The following is a 20,214-nucleotide window of genomic DNA, read 5'->3' as shown; positions in this document are numbered from 1 at the left end:
TCGGCGGGTCTGGCCAGTTCTATGCCGCTGTCCCTATTCGCACGCGGAGAGGAATTAATATTGGTTCCTACTGCGTTCTGAGCCCACAGAAGCCGGACGTGTGGGATGACAAGTCCGTCCGTCGCCTCAGAGACATCTCCGATGCCATTATGGAGCATCTAGAGCGGAATCGCTCTAATAACGCGCACAGGCGTAATGAACGCATGCAGAGAGGCTTAGGGTCTTTCATTGAAGGAAAGACTACTATCACTGGGTGGCAGTCTGGACCGAATATGGAAGCCTTTGCGGACAACGGGAGGTCAGAAGGCGGCTTGGATGTAAAACAACAGAAGCTCGAGCGCGAATGTCAAGAAGAGAAGGACGAGCTGCCACCACACACAGACGACTTGTTCCCTCAAATAGGTAGCACCTGTCCTTGAACAAGTCCTGCAACTGGAATTCTAACTTAACGTTCCAGACCTAGAATCTTACGGCCATCAACGCAAAGCCAACCAGGCTGAGCCCTCTGTCACCACAAATGGCTTTCTAGAAACCCCGAGCCCCAACCCGGAGACGATCGAGCAGGAGCCGACCTACATTTTTTCGAAAGCTGCTAACATCATACGGGAAGCATTTGAGGTAGAAGGATGCTTGTTCTTCGATGTTACTCTTGGTTCTTACAGGACGCCTAAGGTCCACAGCCTCGCAAGTGGGATAACCGCTGGGGCTACCAATCAGCTCTCGTCGACGAGCAGCAGCGATGAGCAAGTCCAGACACCGCCGTCCGGAGAGCCGGATGGTCCATGCAAGGTGTTAGGCTTTTCAACGACCCTTGGATCCAGTATCAACGATACTGAATCCTTTCGCGGTCCTGATGGAGAAGTGTCGAAGCAGCTCCTCGCAAAACTGCTTCGACGTTATCCAAATGGCAGGATATTCAGCTTTGATGCTGTTGGCGAACTGCAATCTAGCGATTCTTCTGACGACGGTGGATCGCTCGTCACCGAGCGAACTACCGACGATATTTCGGATCCTTACGTCGAAGCGGGAGGAGAAGAGTTGAGTACATCGCGGAGCAGAAAACCCGACAGACGGTACCGTCGGCTTCAGGATGGCGCTCGCATTCATGAAGCCTTTCCATCCGCGCGGAGTGTCGCCTTCTTCCCGATCTGGGATTCGAAGAGGGAGCGGTGGCTATCAGGCGGCTTTGCTTATACGCTGACGCCCACTCGGATCTTCTCTATTGAGGGAGAATTAAGCCTTCTTAAGGCATTTGGTAGGCTTGTTGCGTCAGACGTCCTCAATCTGCAGACGTTACAGACCGAAAAGGCAAAATCGGACGCGTTAGGGTCCATATCCCACGAGTTACGGTCTCCCTTGCATGGGGTCATCCTGGGCACCGAGTTGCTTAACGATACAGACCTCACCGTGTTCCAAGGAAATGCCACGCATACGATCGAGATGTGTTGTCGAACGCTACTTGATACGATTGATCATCTGCTTGACTTCTCCAAGGTCAATAATTTTGCGGCAAAGCGCAAGAAAGAAGCCAATGCGGTGTTCCGGAGGACGCGGAACCGAACCAGGTCAGACCAGTTTGGCAAAATGAGCCTGTATTCTTATACTTCTCTTGATGGGCTCGTCGAAGACGTCGCGGAGTGCATTTTTGCCGGGTTTAACTTCCAGTACATGTCCGTGAGACAGCTCTCGAAACCAGGCGAATCGAATCAAACCGACCAGGAAGCACATAGCCGGCTGGACTCGGTTCAGGCTATGGAGCAGCTCGGACCGACCCCTGATGGCCTCGGCCGATCCGCGACAACCTTTAACATCTCAATCAGCCTCTCAATCGAACCAGGGTGCAACTGGGTATTTCATGTCCCAGCTGGGGCTATTCGCCGGATAGTCATGAATTTATTCGGAAATTCACTGAAGTATACGACCTATGGTACCATTCGAATCTCGCTTAGCCAAGAAGCCCCTAAGCGTCCGAGAGAAGAGCGAACCGTCAAGCTGACAGTGCACGACACTGGAAAGGGCATGAGTGAAGACTATCTTCAGCATGGGCTCTTCAAGCCGTTTTCTCAGGAAGACGAGCTTGCATCGGGCACTGGTCTCGGCTTGAGCCTCGTCAAAAAGATTGTGTCCCAGCTGCGCGGCAAAGTCTTTGTCGAAAGCCAAGTTGGGTTTGGGACGACGGTTACTGTCACAATTCCGCTGCAACAGTCATCTCAGCACTCTGATACAACACTACTACAGTCCGAAGACGATAAAATGTTCCAGAAGCGGGTACGGGAGCTTAAAGGACTGCGTGCACGAGTATCAGGCTTTGAGTCCCGCCAGAGCCTGGGTGATCGTGGGACCATCGAGGATATTTGCCAGCGCTGGTTGCTCCTGGCCATGGTGGCGGACAACGAGACACCTGATGTGGTTCTTTGGTCTGAAGACGCTCTGCCTGAGTCGTTCGAGCAGATTGAGCAATTGCGCAAGAATCCAAACATTGTCGTCTGCCAGGATGCATTGGCTGCGCATGAGCGATTTGCTTTGTTCGAAAGTGCCGGGCACGGTGGTATTTTCGAATTCATCTCGCAACCGTAAGTGGAGCAAATCCGATGAACTCACGGCGATGGCTAACATCTTCCCAGGACTGGACCTCGCAAGCTGGCCAAGTCTATATTGGACTCGTATAAAAGGTGGATGGGATTACCCAAGCTCCTCGCAGCGACGCGCCCGCCAGGCCCAAGTCGAGCTCACAGTTCGTATGCTGGACAATTGCCTATCGGACAGACGAAACTGGGAGCGCACACCCCACTTGTGCCTACGACAGATACCTATTCTTGCCATCTCCAGCAGGTGTCAGCCGAGATTTCTCGTATATCAGAGTATCATAGCGAAGAGTCACTAACAGCGCTGTCTGTCGAAGAAACTCCGTTAAAGTCTGAGCAGCATGAGGCAGACAACAAAATCCTCATCGTCGATGATAATCATATTAATCTGAAGATACTGGCCGCTTACATGGCCAAACTCGGGCGAGCATATGAAGCTGCGTCGAACGGCATGGAAGCCCTTGAAGCGTATACGCGAATTCCGGACCAATTTGCCGGCATTTTGATGGATATCTCCATGCCCGTTATGGATGGACTAGAAGCAACGAGGCAGATTCGAGCATACGAGCGCAGGAACCAGTGGAAGGCTGTTACGATTCTCGCTCTTACCGGCCTGGCGTCGGACAGTGCACACCAGGAAGCACTCGAGAGTGGGGTAGATGTGTATCTCACGAAGCCGGTGAGACTGAAAGTGCTCCAAGAGGTGCTGGTGTCCGTAAATATCCTTTCGCTACCGTTGGCAGGCATGGATGAGTGACTTCGACAGCACGTATAGCTCAGCAATTTGTGCATCCCCTGGATCACAGCGTCTTCGCTCTTCTTTCGGTGGCTGGAAAACTCCTTAATTGTAACGGTACACTCGATGTAGACTTGCACAATCACATGGCTTACGGTTTTCTCGTTTCAGTCGGGCAATCGCTGAACTTTTCTCCACAAAAAGTTACCTGATGGAATTGAATTGAATGTGCCATTCAGAGGGTGTCGCTGCAGGGCGCGTGCCTCAAGGTCGCATTGGGCAGGCTTTGTAGGTGCTCACGTACCATTTCCGCAGCAGCTTCCATCCCGTCTAGGCTTGGATGCAAAACGCCTCCCCTGAGCTTGAATAGCAGGCGCTGTGAGAACCCGTGTAGCCAAGGCTGGTCGCCGCCAAGGCCATGGGCCTTGCTTTCTTGTGCAACACGGACCCTTGTGCACCAGTCTCTTCGTCTAGGGTCATCGGCCGCCTCGCTCGTGGCAAGCCGCAGTGCTTTTCGACTTTTGACAGACGACGACGGCAATGTTCCTGCCATTCATCTGCTCGGAAGAATTCCATTCAGAAGTAGCAGAATTTCACCTCAGATTGCAGGACACCGAGGAGCTTGGCCGTCGCTGCACTTCGACAGCGATGAGCATGATCACATCTGTCCCGCTTCTTGATGCTACCAGCTTCGATGTCAGGGCAAGGTTTTCAATAAGTAGTGTGGGCACTCACCTGGCCAATGCTTCACCGCAAAGTCGGCAAGCCCCCTCGTCGGGTTCTTCTTGCCACTCGCAGCCATGGCCTGGGCTATTGAGCCGGCCACTTCATCACTGCTAGACGGGCTCACAGATGGAGAACAAGGTGGTATAGTGGAAGATTTAGCCCCACGCAAATTAAGCAGCTGCAAGACGACCTTATGCCGTTCCTCGGCGGCATACGATAGTGGCGTCCGGCCGTCCTTGTCGGCCACATCAATGGCGGCGCCGTGGTTGAGGAGCAGCCGCACGACGGCCTCGAGCCCATTTTCGGCTGCATGCCACAGCGCCGATCGGCAATCCCTGCCGGCCGATGGCGGTGCGATGGCAACCCGAAGCCAGGACAAAGGTACACATGGTCTCGTCGCCATCTTCCGCCAGATATGAGAGGACACTTCGTCGTTGTGAAAACTCGAAGTCGACGCCAATATCTGCTGGTTATTATTCCGGTAATATTGTTCACACAGGCTGTGAAGTGCAGATGTTTGAGGCTGAGTTTCCGCATGGGCTCTCAAAAATACCCTGACCGCTTCGTGACTGCCAGTTGCCAGCGCGGCAAAAATTGGCGGGCCATGACGCTCACTCTCTACCTGGAAGCAGGATAGGTCGCTTTTGTAGCTTCCAATAAGGCTTGCCAAGTTATGCTCCGCCAATATATGTAGAAGACTTACCCCCGGAGTGTGTCGGCGCACTTCGTACCTGTCAGATATGTTGTCGTACTTGATCCAATCGGCAAGTGGAAAGGTTTGGAGAAAACTCATCTGGCTGATCCCTCCTCCTTCCGCAGCGTCTGCATGATACAGGACATTCCGTACAGCATATCCCAGGAACGGAAACGTCCTGTCTGCTGATTGGCGGGCTTGTCCAGTGAGGGCTGAATTGCCGATGCTCAGTCCGACCGTGCCCAACCTCAGGTAGATTAGGCAACACTGCTTGAGCCTCTCGTGGCTGTCTCCTGCGAAGGACATTCCTCGTTCAAACCAAATGTCCTGGCGCGAGTGGCGTTTCTCCCGCCTAGAGGTAAAGGACCGCCCACCCGCCGATACACTGTTTCCCGCGCCCGATCGCACCTCCTCGTGCCACACAGGTCGGGGTACTGGTATTCGAGGACGGCAAGGTGGGATTGCTCGAAGAGGCCACCCGCGATGACGCCGTGGCCTGTCTCACTAAGTTCAACAGCAGCGGCGGGGCCTTATTGGCATGAAGAGCAATGGCTGCTGCATCAGAGGACAGTCCGACAGCGGCGGAGAGGAGATGCCGCTTATCCGTTTTTTGAAGGGACCGAGGTGTCAAGGTCTGTAATCGCTCTTGTCCGTGAGTATCTGACGGCTAAGCGATTTCCGGGATTGTTCAGGCGCCCAGTCCGGTCCGGATGGTCTAGCGGAGTAGCATCGATGGCTTGTCGCCCTAGTTGGATGGCGTCCTCGAGATCTCGAGATCCGCCGTCGCTCCCGTTTGTGGCCCCTGCGGGCTGTGACCCCGTGCAGCGAAGTTCGCTACTCCACGAGTGGACCAACTAACACGATCTCCACTTGCTGCGCCGGAAGTTCCCTGCCGAAGCCCGACACCATGACACCCTGCACGGAAGGCTAGAAACACGGCGACCATTCTGGTCTAGCCAGTCGACCCTGGGAATTTACCATGCAAACATACCTTGCACTCTGTGCGGGGTCGTGGCCCGCAGCGGGATTTCTCCTCGCAGCGAGTCTCACGACCTCACTCTAACATATTTCTCGCAGCTCATACCTCGGCTCATATCTGAGCAATTGCAGCTATGCCTAGCAAGAGGCCGCTGACTCTCCAGCCAAGGATCGCGTCGAAGTCGATGAGGATGAAGAGGACTCGACCTATGGCGATGAGGTGTCATCCTCCAGCACATCGTTGCTGCGCAGCATCATGAAGTACGAATGGAAGAACGGACGACAATACCACAGCTATCGGTCTGGGACGTACAACGTCCCCAACGATGATCGAGAGCAAGACCGACTCGATATGGTTCACCATGTTTACTACCACGCGCTGAACGATCGCCTATTTCTCGCGCCAGTTGAACCGAATGGGCTTCGCATTCTCGACATAGGCACAGGAACAGGCCTGTGGCCGATTGACCTTGCGGACTTATACCCTGGCGCCACTATTATCGGCAACGACCTCAGTCCGATTCAGCCGCCGTTGGTGCCTCCAAATGTCAAGTTCGTTGTCGAGGATGTTGAGCTGGATTGGGTCGAACCCATGAAATACGACTATATCCACTGTCAGTACATGGCGGGATCGATCAAAGACTGGCCACGCTTGATTCGCCAGATTTACGAGAACCTCAAGCCGGGAGGGTGGATAGAGCTTCACGAAACCGCTAACACACTCTATTCGGAGGATGATTCCCTCAAACCGGACAACCCTCTGGTGCATCTGATGGATCTGCTTATGGAGGCTTGTAACCGAATTGGACGGACACTAGACCCAGCGCCATCGTTTAAGCACTGGGTTAATGAAGCGGGATTCACTAATGTCGAAGAACAGCTCTTTAAATTACCCGTCGGTAGCTGGCCAAAAGACCCTCGACTAAAGGAAATTGGCGCCTTTCTCGCCGTCAACTTTCATGAGGGGGTCGACGCATTCGCTGCAGTATTGTTTAGGGATATCCTAGGCTGGTCGCAAGAGGAAGTGGATGTGTTCAATGCCCTTGTGCGGGCAGCAGCAAAGCGCAAACACGTTCACCCTATTTTCGACTTTGTTGTGGTTACAGGTGTAAAACCGGGGGCTTAACCGTATGTTGGAGTTCGTTTCCGCAATGTGGCCCGCGTCACAACTGAGCCACAATTTCAGGCATCGGCGCACGGCGGCCGAGAACAAATTTCACAGATATTTGTGTTTATTGCATCGCCGTGGCAGAATGTTGGACCTCCGTCGGTGAATAGCAAGTAGCGAATGAGTGCCTACCAGGCCGTGCCGGTTCCTCCACCACGGAACAGAACCGAAATTCGGGGCGTCAGTCGGAGGAGAGAGGGAACCAGTCTCGCTCCCATAGAACGGCGGACAGGAAGCTTCGGCAGCCGCTGATTGCCGCGACGGTGCCCGGGGCCGACGAAGAGAGCGAGAGCAGTCACACCATGGCTGTGAGCACGTAGCGTGTTCTCATTGCAGCCGAGGTGGGGCTGCATCGTGCAATTGAGGATACTTCGCCGTAAAGGACACCTCCAGCAGCATCGAGGGCATTCCTGTTCAGGGAAAATGCACGGAATTTTACGACCAAAAGCAAGAGCAGGGTAGTGCCACTTTTGCCAGCATACAAGAGGGACATGGCTGTATAAATAGTCTGGACAGACGACATGCTTGATGAAGCCGCACGGAATCGCTTTCCCTGTGTAGAATCTCCCATAGCCCTGGAGAGCGCTGGGCGAGACCGTTGATAGTAACACATTGCCGAGACTATCCAACAACGCCCCAAGAATCCAGGCCAGATATCAGCACTTACTGACCGTCTCTGCCACAAGAAAAGAAGGCGCCGTCTGTCCACAGGCTCGGGCTGGACCACAGATGGGAGTTCAGTTCTGGTCTGGCCGCCAGGGGTTATGCGATGAAGGGGTCCAGCCTGTGTCTTCGACATCGCTGCTAACCTGCCTGTTGCCGCCACTTTCATGTTCAAAGTTGTCCCTCCCACTGGTGCTGCCCGCGAAAGCACGGAGCAATCGGGTTCTCTCGGTTTCGGCCAGAGTGGCATGTTCTAGGGCTCGATTGTTGCGTGAGGTGAATGCGACGAAGTTCCCCGCCATGAACAAGATACTTGCAATCTGCGTACATTCATTGTCAGTACTACTCACTCCCCCGAACGCTTTGGATTAAGTACCTGGAAGAGTCCGATGGCAAGCACGACACCAAAGCCAAGACCTGCATCCCGCTGCAAAGCCATTTGCCATGGATGAGCGCATGGTGTAACTCGCCCGTATGTGTCAGCGCAACTATGCGATGCATGCTGGTTCGGGAACGGCCACGGTCTGTCTTGCACAGTATTGAAGCCACAACAATTAAAAGAATCTTGGATACGCCGTATTGAGTCCGCGTCGTGGGCGCTGAATAGGCGCTGCCAAGTGGTGCTCAAAAGGCACCCACGAGCGGCAGAGGACAATATGCGAGAGAATAGCAGTGTGCCCAGAACTGAAATAGCGACAGCTTGGAAAATCTGCAGCACAATGGGCAGCATGCGAGAACGTATGCTTGATCCGGCCGATCTAAATAGGCGAGCCGATGCCAGAGCATTGATGACGACTGCGAAAGGAAGTATAACGACGACGATTGTTAGAGTTCGCGGAATGGGCAGTGACAGTTTCGCTGCGTCCATATGCACAAAGCAATGCTACAAGTCAGTCTATCACTTCGCCTTGGGGCGGGTTAGGTTGGGGAATGTACAATGTACCGCAGACAAGAGCGAATCCTGCTGCTGCCGCACGAACGTCCTCGTCTGTAGGTCTATATCCAGCAACATCTGAAGGACACCGTCCGTTCCGGAGTTCACCACATGAAGACCCGTCAAAGCACTGTGGACATCCATTGAAAGAGCTCCGACTGTAGTCCGCATTTGCGCGGTGAAGTTGTGGCAGGATATGTAGAAGACGCTGGCTGAGTTAGAATAGAATAATGGATCGTGGCGCGCCCAAATGTACCCGCTAGGTGTCGGTCATTGTTGTCAAAAGGGCGAGAGTGTGTATTTGAGCAAATCCTGGACGCATTTGGCGGCAGGTGGATGCAGTTCCATGCTTGACAAGTAGAGAGGATGTTCAGATCCACAGCTTGAAGACCAGCAGGAGGCTCGCATGGGATTTATCACGGTAGCAGCATCGTTTCATGCCTGGACTAGCGGAGTTCTAGGCACTGGTGTCGCAGAGTGTTCTGGACCGGACCAAATCCAAGCCCGTGTTTTGATTGGGTGTTCGGAGCTTATCCGTGGCACCAATCAAAGGCAATTGATAGACACGCCGAACCACTTTACAGCACGTAGCGGCTCTCCACATGAGTTTGGTACGCTTGGCTGATATATATACGGGGTCAATCGCAACAGCAGAGGAGGACTGGGGGTCAGCAAAGGGGCAAGAGCGCATCTGATTCAATGGAATGAGCATTTTAGCCAGTGTTGCTGTGAAGCGCGTGTCTCAATGTCGCATTTGGTAGGCTTTGCATATACTCACGTATCATTTCCGCAAGGGTTTTCATCCCGTCTTAGCTTGGATGCCAAACACCCTACCTGAATTTGAATAGCAGACGCTGTGAGAATCTGGGTAGCCAAGACTGGTCGCCGCCAAGCCCATGGCCTCGCTTACTTTCGCAACACGAACCCGTGTGCACCAGCTGGTGGGCATGGTATGCTCTTGCGTGGCACAGGACGCATGCCAGGCAGGCTGAACGCACCCATGAACACGCCCACACGTTAAAAATGCGCGCGACGTGTCTACTGGCTTGTGAATCAATTATATCAATGTCCTTGTCAAAGACGTTCCATCTCGATGGTGGCCCGCCGTGTGATCTCCTTCGTATCGATGCGACGCCCGATTTCTGCAGCTCTGGTTATTCCTGAGTGGGAAGCGTGCAGCGCGCAGTAAGCCACCTCCGAGCCGGTGGCCAGCCACGACTGCCAGATTCGGAAGCAGCCTCTGGCGGATACTGGGGCTCATGGAGCGTCGCCGCGGGACGATTTCGGCTAGGGGATATCCTTTTTCCTTTCCATACCACCGCCCATGATGTCACATGCTGCCACAACTCGAAATCCTGTCGTAATTCTCGCCATGGACGTTCACCCTCACATCTATTTGACGCCAACGGATCACCGTTGACCAGGTTGGCAGCACCATGATCCGAGGACGGAAACGTCCCGCTGAGGACGACCCTCTTACCGACCGATCGACGCTTAGCTCGACTGTTGCCAGCTTTCCTACCCCACAGCAGCCGCTACGCATCAGTAAGGCCTCGACGGGAGACCCCGCAGCGGTTTCCGGGATGAGCGGCCTTCTGGACTATTCCCCAGTCCCAACCTTGCTCGTCTCACCATCGAACCGCATCCAGAGAGCTTCAATCGCTTTGCTGGAGGCATGGGATTGCAGAAGGGATCAACTCGTTGATCGAGACCTGTTCACTTCCCTCTATGAGGGTTCACCAACGGAGCGATTCGATCGGATTCCCCTTGTCTACGCCATTGAGTCTGCCATCGCGGCTCGGGCCGTTCGTCTGTGCCATGCTGCCTATGTAGCAGGCAGCGTCTCCTGGAATGCACGCATCCTTCCCATCCACCGGGATGAGGAGCTTTTGGGGCTTATGTTGGAATGGGAGGTGGACAAGGTCAACGTAACCGTTGCCGATGGTGAGGTGCCTCGAAATCGGCTACCCAACGAGGACGCCTTCCGCATCCTTGTTCAGGCTGTCAAGGAGCTCGCTATCTTCCTTTTAGACACTCGCGGAAACCTCGTGACCTGGAAAACGGGAGCGGAGCTGGATGAGGGTTACGAAAAAGAAGAGATCGTGGGCAAGCATTTCTCCATCTTCTACAGCGCTGATGACGTCCAATCCCACAAGCCGGAGAGGGCGCTCGAGATATCCTTACGAGAGGGCAGGGCAGAGGATGAGGGTTGGAGGTATCGAAAGGACGGTACGCGATTTTGGGCCAATGTCGTTATTATCCCGATCTACAACCACGGCGTCCACGTCGGCTTCGGCAAAGTCACACGGGACCTGACTGAGCGAAAGGAGGCCGAGTTGCGACTTATTGCCGCCTACGAAGAGAGCGGCAAGTTGAAAAGCGACTTTCTAGCCAATATCAGCCACGAGATTCGGACCCCCATGCACGGCATGCTCTCCGCCTGCGCACTGCTTCTAGACAGCGGGCTGACCGAGAAACAACTGGAAATGGCTAATATGATTGAGGAGTCGGGCCGTGTCATGTTGCAGATTATCAACGACACTCTCGATTACTCCAAACTTGCAGCATATAGCCTTTCCATCAATAGCGACATTATGGACGTGGCCAGTATAATCGCTTCCGTTGTGGGCAGCTGTCGGGCCTCCTTGAATCCAGGAGTGTCACTCAAGCTACACCTCGCACCAGATCTCCCAAAGTGGGCAGATGGTGATGCTCTCAGATTCCGCCAGGTCGCTGAAAACATCGTCAGCAACGCAACTAAGTTCACTGAAAGAGGACTCATTCAAATGAGCGTGTCGCTGCTCACACAGGACGCCGGGACGTATACAATCATGACTGAGGTTGCGGACGCCGGGCCTGGCTTGTCCGACAAGGAAGTCCCAAAGCTCTTCGAGCCATTCACGCAGCTCGACACTACGTACCAGAAGCGTCGTGAAGGCACCGGTCTCGGACTGTCCATCGCCAAATCGCTGGCTGGATTGATGGGCGGGGATATCGGATACCGTCCCAACCCAGAGTCACAGGGCAGTATCTTTTGGTTCACAGTCAAACTCAAGAGAATCAACAACATACTAGAGGTTCGATCAGTTGGCGACCAAGGTTTTGGCAAAACCACGAAGCAGCTGCACGTCACACAAGACGACGACAACTCTGCTGGAGAACTGGCACAGTTGATGGAGATTGCACCGGTAGCACGGATTCTCGCAGCCGAGGATAACATTATCAACCAAAAGGTCCTTGTCGGAACGCTGCGTGCCTTTGGATTCCAGCACATCACAGTCGTCTCCGACGGCGCGCAGGCTGTCTCGGTGCTCTCGAAAACGCCTAATGCATTTGATTTGGTACTGATGGACATCAGCATGCCCATCATGAACGGTTATGAGGCGACCATCCAGATACGAAACAGTGGCATCCGTCTACCAATACTTGCTATGACGGCATACGCGCTCAAGGGCGATATGGAGCGCTGCTTGGAAAATGGCGCAGATGACTACATCGTCAAACCGATACATCGGCAACTTTTGGTCAGGAAGCTGCTACAGTGGCTTATCAAACCATGCGATTCTCGTCATCAGGAGGTTGGGCACCATCAATCGGCAATCGGCGATTCAGACGTGGCCTCGCTATAGGTTCTATCTACGATAAGCAGGATAAAACAGTAGCTTTATGGAAGGACTTCTCGTTCGGTGTCCCTGGGCATGAAATGAAGCGGGGGTTAGCATGAGAATACTTGCGTGAGATGAGCTGCGTTGCCCAGTCTCGGCACTTTCTGCGGACAGTCCTCCCCTTAACAGCAGAAGTTACCGACATTTTGACACACATCTTCAACCCTAATCCTGAACTTAGAATCACGATCCCAGAGCTCCGGAACAAGATCATGGCATGTGCCAGGTTCACCGTGCCGAGGGCTGCGCCAGCTATATCAACAGGGCGGTCCAGCCCACCTCGCGTCACTGAAGATAATTATGATTGCGAATCGCATATGTGGCCTGTCCCTCTCTCGTCAGACAAAGGTTCCCTCACCCCAAGAGCAGCTTCGATCGGTGACCAAACCGAGGGTATCATTCCCAGCGGGAGAACCCAAACGGAGACGTGCCCATAGCCCTTTGATTCAACAAGAAGTTGGGGTAGCGTACGAATCAGGGCCAGGGGCTTGCACGGCAAGCCCAGACGGTGGCAGCTCTGGTACAGCCGGAGCAGGCATCACGACAGCCCCCGCGGTGCCAAGAGGCGCCAATGTCCGGCAAAGCGCGGGTCCTTGTCCAGGCGCCAAGGTTGCTCTCTGGATGTCACTTGTAACAGAGGAGGAGTCCGGATCATGACCTTGAGCTACCTATCATACAGGGCGCTCTGCCCCTTTCAGCTGTTGTGCAAGCTATCCGTCCGGGTCGGCTCAAATCATGCACTGGCTGTCACGGCTCACTGTGTCGAGACTACAGTGCAGTACATCAGGCGCGGTAGCTGTAGCTGGGCCCGCCAGGCTTGGCTCAGTGTGGCTGGAGCCCAGGCGCGCTGATCACTGCAATCGCCAACTGTCATGCTGGCCGCTTGTGTGGGCTACGATACGATACGATACGATGATACGATAATTATTTAACGTCCGGGAGCTATAGTGGTAGCTGAAGCCCCTATTGGGGCAAAGGACGTGCTAGGCTGCTGATTCTAATGTACAAAGATGCTGCTGGATCAAGATGTATGGCGGCTGGTTTCTTGCCGGTTGTCTAGGTTAGCAGCCAAAGCTGGCTTGCTGCCTGAGGCGCCAGCGACCGATTCCCCACCGCCCCGTAATCTCCAACGCGTCCTCATTTCAAAACAAACACCATCTAGCATCTCATCGGCTCAGGGCGCTCTTTCGTCGGAGCCTCGCACCCGTCAGCGGGATGTGGAGGTGCAAGCGACTTTCTGTCGCAATCTATGCTCATCAATTGCGATGAGTCTGGGAAGGCGTTTCCTCTCCAGCTGCGTCTTGCAGCTGGATTGGAGGGCCTCGGCCGAGTGAGGGGCGTTGCAGCGCCCTTCGCTCGACCGCGACCAGAATTGGAGAAACACAAAAACAAAACAGAGAAAGAAAGAGAGTGTTGCTCGCTCTGGCGCTTTGCGTCGTCCGCATGAGCAGCCGAGACGTGCGTCGTCATGATTGAAACGCTCGTGGTAGTCGGCAAAGTCTCCGTGGCGAGATCTCGCCGCGAGGACACTGTGGAGCGTTGCTCTGGGGAGCATGAGCTCTGGTGGGCAGCTTGTGGTCACCTCGAGGTGCAGAGGCTTGTACGACTCTGGGACTTCGGTCGACCACCATGCTTTGAAGGCATCTCTGGGCTGCTCTCTGGCCAGTCGCCGCAGGTGTGCCAGTGATGGTACGGCTCCCGGCGGCTCAGGCAGCGGACATCCAGCTTTGGCGAGGCCGTCGGCCTCCTCATTGCCTGGTATGCCGGCATGTCCTGGGATCCAGCGGACCTCGACGTCTCCGTGTGCTTTTGCCAGGTCCTGGAACTTGGTGAAGGCGTCCTGCGACGAGTCGGCTGGGTTCCCACGCAAGCAGGTGGCCACTGCGAGGTTGTCGATGCAAACTACGATGCTTGTCGTCGTGTTGAGGGCAGCAGCTATGGCGGCTTGTAGGCCCTCCAGGGCCCCGACTGCCTCTGCGTCGAACACCTCGGCGGGGCCTAGTCGGCCGGAGCCGTTGCTTATGGGTTGCTCGTTCCGATGGACCGTAAATCCGTAACCTACGGCCCCGCTCGGCATTTGCGATCCGTCAGAGTATACGATGAGTTTTCCGGCCGCGGCGCTTTTGAGCCATTCGAGGAATCCCTCGGCAGTTTCGGCTTTCGGTGCGGTCTGGAGCGGGCTGGCTTCAGAATCGGAGTAATGTCGCGGTAGCAGGACCGGGCGGGCGCAGTTCGGGAGGAGTGCGTCGGTACGCTCGAGTCTGGTCTTCTGACTCCGTCGCTCGACGAGAAATTTGCGTTTGATCGAGCTGTGGTATGCCCGGGCGGGCTTCGGGGAAGTCCTCGCCACGAGAGGGTGTCGTACGTCCAAGGACTTCAGGCGCGCCGAGAAACGAATCCTTTGGGACTCGAGCAGGATGGACGCGGGTGGAACACCAGCTTCTCGATGGAGGGCAGGGATGGGCGTGGTCTTCCAGATGGGAAGAGCTGCTCGGATGGCGTGTCGCAGAACCGCGTCGAAGCGATCGACGAGGTGCTTGATCTGCGTGGACACAAGGCGGGTCGCGTTCCCGGTGCTAGGGGCCATTTGTCCGGGATACCATGCTTCTACTCCGTAGAACAAGGTCGGTTCGATACAAGCCTTGATGGCTCTTCGGACGGCGCTGGGGAGGGGCCCTTGTCTGGTGTTTGCGAGGGCCTTAAGATGGTTTGCTATCCGCCGGGCTTTGGCTGTCCACTCGTCGACGTGGGTTTTGAACGACAGCTTTCGGTCAAGCCAGAGGCCCAGCCAGCGCATCGAGTCGACCGGGACGATCTCTGTGTCATTTTGGAATATTGACGGCCGGGCGGGGTCCTTCTTGCGGGAGAAGTGCATTATCTCGGTCTTGTCAGGGTCGAATGTGACGCCATTCGAGGCGCCCCACGCCAGGAGCTCCCGCATGTCTCGAGATGCGAGAGCAGTCGTTTCTTCTAGCGAGCACCCTACCCGTAGCATTGCTGTATCATCTGCGTATCCAAAGCGACCGCTAGAATTTCCCAAGCGGTAGATTGGGGCGATATACAGTGCAAAGAGGATGGGAGACGCGGGAGATCCTTGGGCCAGGCCACATTCGAGCGGGGACGGCGGCGTTGTGATATCCTGGAACCGTACGGCTGCTGAGCGGGCTTGCATGAAGGAAGCGGCCCATTTCACAAGGTTCAGTGGCCAGCCTTGTTGACGCAGACGCAGTATGAGCCTGTTGCGCATGACGGTGTCGAAGGCGCCCTGTACGTCCATAGTGACCAATGTGGCGACCATACCGCGGGACAGAGCTACTTCGATATCGTGTATGAGGGCGGCGACCAGGTCTACTGCTGATCGTTTTGGGAGCGCACCAATCTGTTGGGGCTGCAGGACGCCATAATGGATCGAGGCCCAGGCAAGCCGGCGAGCAATGAGCCTCTCAAGCCCTTTGCCGAGGCAGGAGAGCAAAGATATCGGTCTCCAGGCGCGGGGCTTGGAGAGGTCCCGTTTGCCGGGCTTCTCAATCATGACGACTTCTGCTTCCTTGAATCTCCGAGGGTGATAGCCTATCGTGAGGCAGCCTTGGTACAGGCGCTGGACGTGTTTGCCGATGGCAGGCCATGCCGTCTGAAGTAGGCGCACCGTGATGTTGTCGGCTCCGGGTGAGGTATTGCCTGTGCGGAGCAAGGAGTCTTGGACCTCTTCGATCGGTACATCTGCTTGGATTGGAATGTGCGTGGTAACATCCACGGGTATCCATGGGTCGGAAATATCGTCGGCGGCCGTCCTCCGCTCAAGGGTGGCCTGTCGCAGAGCTTCGGCCTTGCCAGTCTGAGTCTCGACGATCGTCTCGCCCACTTGCAGCGGTGGGGGGCGGAACACGCCTGGACTTTTCAGCCAGCGCGTGACTTTGAAGATATCCTTGCCCTCCTGGACTCCGTTGATGAGATTGCGCCAGTACGTCCTTTTGGCTCTTCGGACAACGGCTCTTAGTTCGCGGCGGGCGGTTTGTACCTCGTAATTGAAGCCCAAGGGGAAGGCGCGCCTCACACACCGGAGCTCGGCCACGGCGGCTATGCACTCCTCGTTCCACCAAGGAGCTCCTGACGACCGCCGCTGGGATTGTCTGCCCGCGGCACGGGCGGCTGTTTGCATCAGGTCGATGATCGCATTCGCGAGCAAGTCGAGGTCGCCCGGGGTCGATGCGGCAGCAGGGATGGTCGCGATCCCGGCTTCTATGTTTTCTATGTAGCGCTTCAACTCGTCGTCCGTGGCTAGCAGGATCTTGCCCTTGGGTAGCTTTGCTGGTGTCAGAGCGGGAAGAGAAATGCTTAGGGTGAAGTGGTCGGAGCTTGTCGCCAGGTGGTCTTCTACAGACGCCTGGGCGAGAGCAATGTTTGAGAAGGCGAGGTCGATCGTATTGCCATGGGCATTGGTTGGGGTGTCAATCGGGTTGAGGAGCGAGAGCTCGTTCTCGGAGGCCCAGGACGCAATGCTGTTGCCATGACCGTGAGAGTGGCCGAGCTGCCACATATGATGCCGCGCGTTGAAGTCGCCTGCGATGATACACTGGCTGGGTATCGACCATGCAAACAGAATTTCAAGGGCAGTGTCCACATGCGGCTCCCGATAGATGTTCACCACCGTTACGCCGTTGACCGCAAGCCAAAGGATGTCTCTCGAGAGAGCGGGACGTTGCTGGTCGGCTAAGAGTCTGGAGCCCCGGCGAATATATGTCATGACGCGCGGTCGGGTGTCGTTGCCTTCCCAGGTACTGACCGGTGAGTAGGTGTCGTAGGCAGGGTGTGTCTTGGTAAGGCAGCGGGAGTCGCGGACTTGCGTCCAGGGCTCCTGTAGTAGTATGACCTCATATCGTTCCGCGTCGGCGAGCGCGAGCGCGCAATCGTGCGAGGGGCCATTCTTGCCAACATTGGCTTGGAAGACCCGGAAGAGCCGCTTGTCACGATGTTGTCGTCTAGGTCGTCTATTCATAGAGGCGGGTCTGGGGAGGCAAGGCGGCGCTTCTTTGGTGAAATGGCTGGCTGGGGGCTGGAGGTGCGGACCTCAGGAGCCGGAGTTCCGAGGAGGCACGTAGAGGAGAGCGACGGCGTGGGCGTGGAGACCCAGGGAGCTGGGCTCAGCGAGGATCTCGCCGATGGCGAGGGGCTTGCGGGTGGTGCTAGGCCATTCCCAACGTACGTTCGGTTCTTCAGACATCTCGATGCTGTGTCTCACGGGCGGAGAATTACTTCTTTCGCTGCGTACCGACGAGGCTCGACGGAGTACCGGATCGGCGGAGTTCATGGGCGTAGCTGAAGTGGGTTTGATGGGGCTGGCCGATGCTGCAGTGTTTTGCCTACCGTTGGAGGAGCTTTCAGTGCTTGGAGTCGGCGATGCTTGACTGTTGGAGGCAGCGGGTGTCTCGCTAGGGCGTGGTGCATTTTGCATCGTAGGCTCCGGTGTGCTTGCGTCGCTTGACGTCGGTGTGCTCCGGCTGAACGGGGAGGTGGTGTCGCTCGCTGTCGCTGACTCGGATTCGAGGCTCGTGGACTGATCCCGCGGTGGAGATGCTGGTTTCGCTGTAAACTGCTTGAACAGTCGTTTGCCCATGATTTGGACAAGTTTCTTCTCGGGCCTATTGAGGCTGTGGAATGCTCCGTTCACCTTCTTGGGGCGAGCCGGGCACTGGGGAAAGTCAACCGCGTGCGGCCCGTGGCAGTTGGCGCATTGCTGTGTGGCTGTACAGGTTTCCTGGGCGTGGCCAGTCTTGCCGCAGTTCTTGCAGCGTGCCTGGCGTCCGCAGCTGTAGCGTGAATGGTAGTCCCAGCAATTATCACATTGCTTCGGCGGGTTGGTCTTGACGATGAGTCTCGCATAGCTCGTCGTGTCGAAAAGGCGCCAGTAGTGTTTGACCTCCTTGGCAAAGGATATGATGAGGGTCCGGGTCGGGCGCTGATCCGAGTCCTGCTTCGCAGTTATCACCCTCTCCGGGGTTTGGCCAGTTTGCGTGGCGACCTCGTCTCGGATCGCCTTCTCGTCGTCGATGGCTTCGCCAAAGATGTTATTGAAGCGGCGTGGGCAGCCTTGGACCGCATACGTGTACCACACCTGTCGCTTTTCAACGATCTGTGCGGAGATGTCAGGACCCCACTCGGCCTGTCGTTCAGTCAGAAGATCCCTGGTTGCCAAGTCAGCGGCGCGGATGGCCCATCCGGTCTTGCAAGGGTGGGCTTCCGGGATGCGGCTCCGGGCGATGCCGAGCTTGTCGGCGATGTGGGTCCGGACGGCGAAACTTCGAGACATGTCGGCGGTACGGCCGGGGCGGAGGCGGGCGAAGACCCGGAAGTCGTCTGTCGGTGAGGGCAGCGGTTTGCGTTGCCCCTGACGACGCGGGGGCAGCTGTTGTTGCCATTGATTCTGCGGAGCTGCGCTGACAGGGTCTGCGGTGGTCCCCGCAGCAGCTGGGGCTGGGCGTCTGGCGCCGACGACAGTTGCGTAGGAGGGCTTCGTCGGGAGGTTGGTGTGCGTGCCAGCAAGTACGTCGGTCCAGTACTGCAGGAAGCTGCTGGAAAACTTCTGGGCGAATTGAAGTGCGGGTCCAGAAGTGAACTGTTTCGCCGTGTCGTCGAATGAGGAGCAGAATGCTCTGAACACGGCTAATTTGGCGCTATAGACCTCGTTCTGGGCAACAACGAGCTTGTCGGCGGCATCGGCGATTGAGACCGGGCCGTCACTGGGTTGCGGGTCAGGTTCACTAGAGTCGAAATGGACAGCGCGCTGAGCTCCTTCCGTGGCTGCAGCATAGGAGACCGCGTGAAGCGGCGATGACGGCGTGTATGCCGTCCGTAGCGCAGAGCGCGAGACGCCGATCTCGCCCTCACGGGTGGCGGGGCTGTTGCGCAGAAGGGCGACACGCGCTCCTCTGGCTAGGCCGGAGGGGGTCCTGGGACCCAGATCGAAAGGATCATCATCATGAGGCGGGCTGGACGAGGCCGATGCCATCGCCGCCGCCGCCGCCGGCTGCGCAGAGCGCAGGATGGGCGGATTACGGTGTACTTGTTAAGGAATAAGGTGTGTATTAGGCTACTTTCTTAACATTTGCATGCCAAGAAAGTAAGAATGCAGGGAAGGATGGCTTGTGTGGGCTGGCTGGCCTCCACGAAAATCCCGGGTAACCGCCCCGCCCAACCCCTGTTAGTACCTCGACTTCTCTTTTCTTGTAACAGTTGCCGAAAATCGCTCGCACTTTCTCCCATCGATCCCCTCCTGGCCTACTTCGTCCTCTTTACTTCTCTCTCCCCCTAGCAGGTTGCGGATGACGAGTATTTCATGCGTCGCCGGCAGCAGGTGCGTGCGGCCTGTCGACTCTGCCGCAGGAAACGAGCCAAGGTCAGGGTGACCCCCGTTTCGACCAGAGCTATACTGACAACGGCCCGTTAGTGTAATGGCGAGAACCCCTGCCAACGATGCGAAGTGTCGGGCCTGGAGTGCAGCTATGACAACTCACAGCGGGAAACTAAAAGGGAACTTCGAGCCGAGTTCGAGCGACTTAAGTGGAGAGTCAAAGAATTTCGGTATAGCTCTCTCAGACGGGTGTTATATGGCACGGCAGCGGCGTCCGTACCTACCCGCAGGGCGTGCTCTTGAAGAGGCCTCACGAACAGTAGCATCAACGAGTTCTCGGCTTGTCCAATCATATGCGAGTGGGTATCCACATCGTCTCAACTCTTCGAGGGCATGGAAGACAGAAGTGCTCGACAGCTTGGCATTATGAAACCGTATGCAGGAGCCTGGAAATACCGCCACACCCTCCGCCGTCCTGGCCGGTGCCAACCTATGGTGCGGCAACTCGCCAAAGCTCGAGGAACATTGCACTTTTCGCCGTCTAGGCGATGCGGTCTACCTATGAATATGCTGGGAAAAGCAGGTCACTATCATTACTTCCGTCGCGAAACAACGACGCAGAAACCACTTGCCAGTGTGGCTAACAGACAGACCGTCTGATCAGACCGCAGACAGACCGACCGGCCATTTTCGTCAGACCGACAGAACGGACAGGCC

General features: G+C 56.0%; 2 protein-coding genes across 2 annotated transcripts; both read left to right on the top strand.

The window, feature by feature from the left end:
* Positions 1 to 1,584: 1,584 nt before the first annotated feature.
* Positions 1,585 to 2,577, top strand: PLICBS_001188 (uncharacterized protein; the record flags this gene model as incomplete). The annotated part of the gene is made up of 1 exon (XM_065599748.1): positions 1,585 to 2,577. One exon carries the CDS (start codon positions 1,585 to 1,587, stop codon positions 2,575 to 2,577), a length of 993 nt encoding a protein of 330 aa, XP_065455820.1.
* A 7,343-nt stretch (positions 2,578 to 9,920) lies between these two features.
* PLICBS_001187 (uncharacterized protein) lies at positions 9,921 to 12,113 on the top strand (the record flags this gene model as incomplete). The annotated part of the gene is made up of 1 exon (XM_018328452.2): positions 9,921 to 12,113. One exon carries the CDS (start codon positions 9,921 to 9,923, stop codon positions 12,111 to 12,113), a length of 2,193 nt encoding a protein of 730 aa, XP_018172981.2.
* Positions 12,114 to 20,214: the final 8,101 nt, after the last annotated feature.

This window comes from Purpureocillium lilacinum (genome assembly GCF_023168085.1).
Source record: "Purpureocillium lilacinum CBS 284.36 DNA, scaffold_1, whole genome shotgun sequence".
Taxonomy (NCBI): domain Eukaryota; kingdom Fungi; phylum Ascomycota; class Sordariomycetes; order Hypocreales; family Ophiocordycipitaceae; genus Purpureocillium; species Purpureocillium lilacinum.
This window is presented reverse-complemented; position numbering and strand designations above follow the sequence as displayed.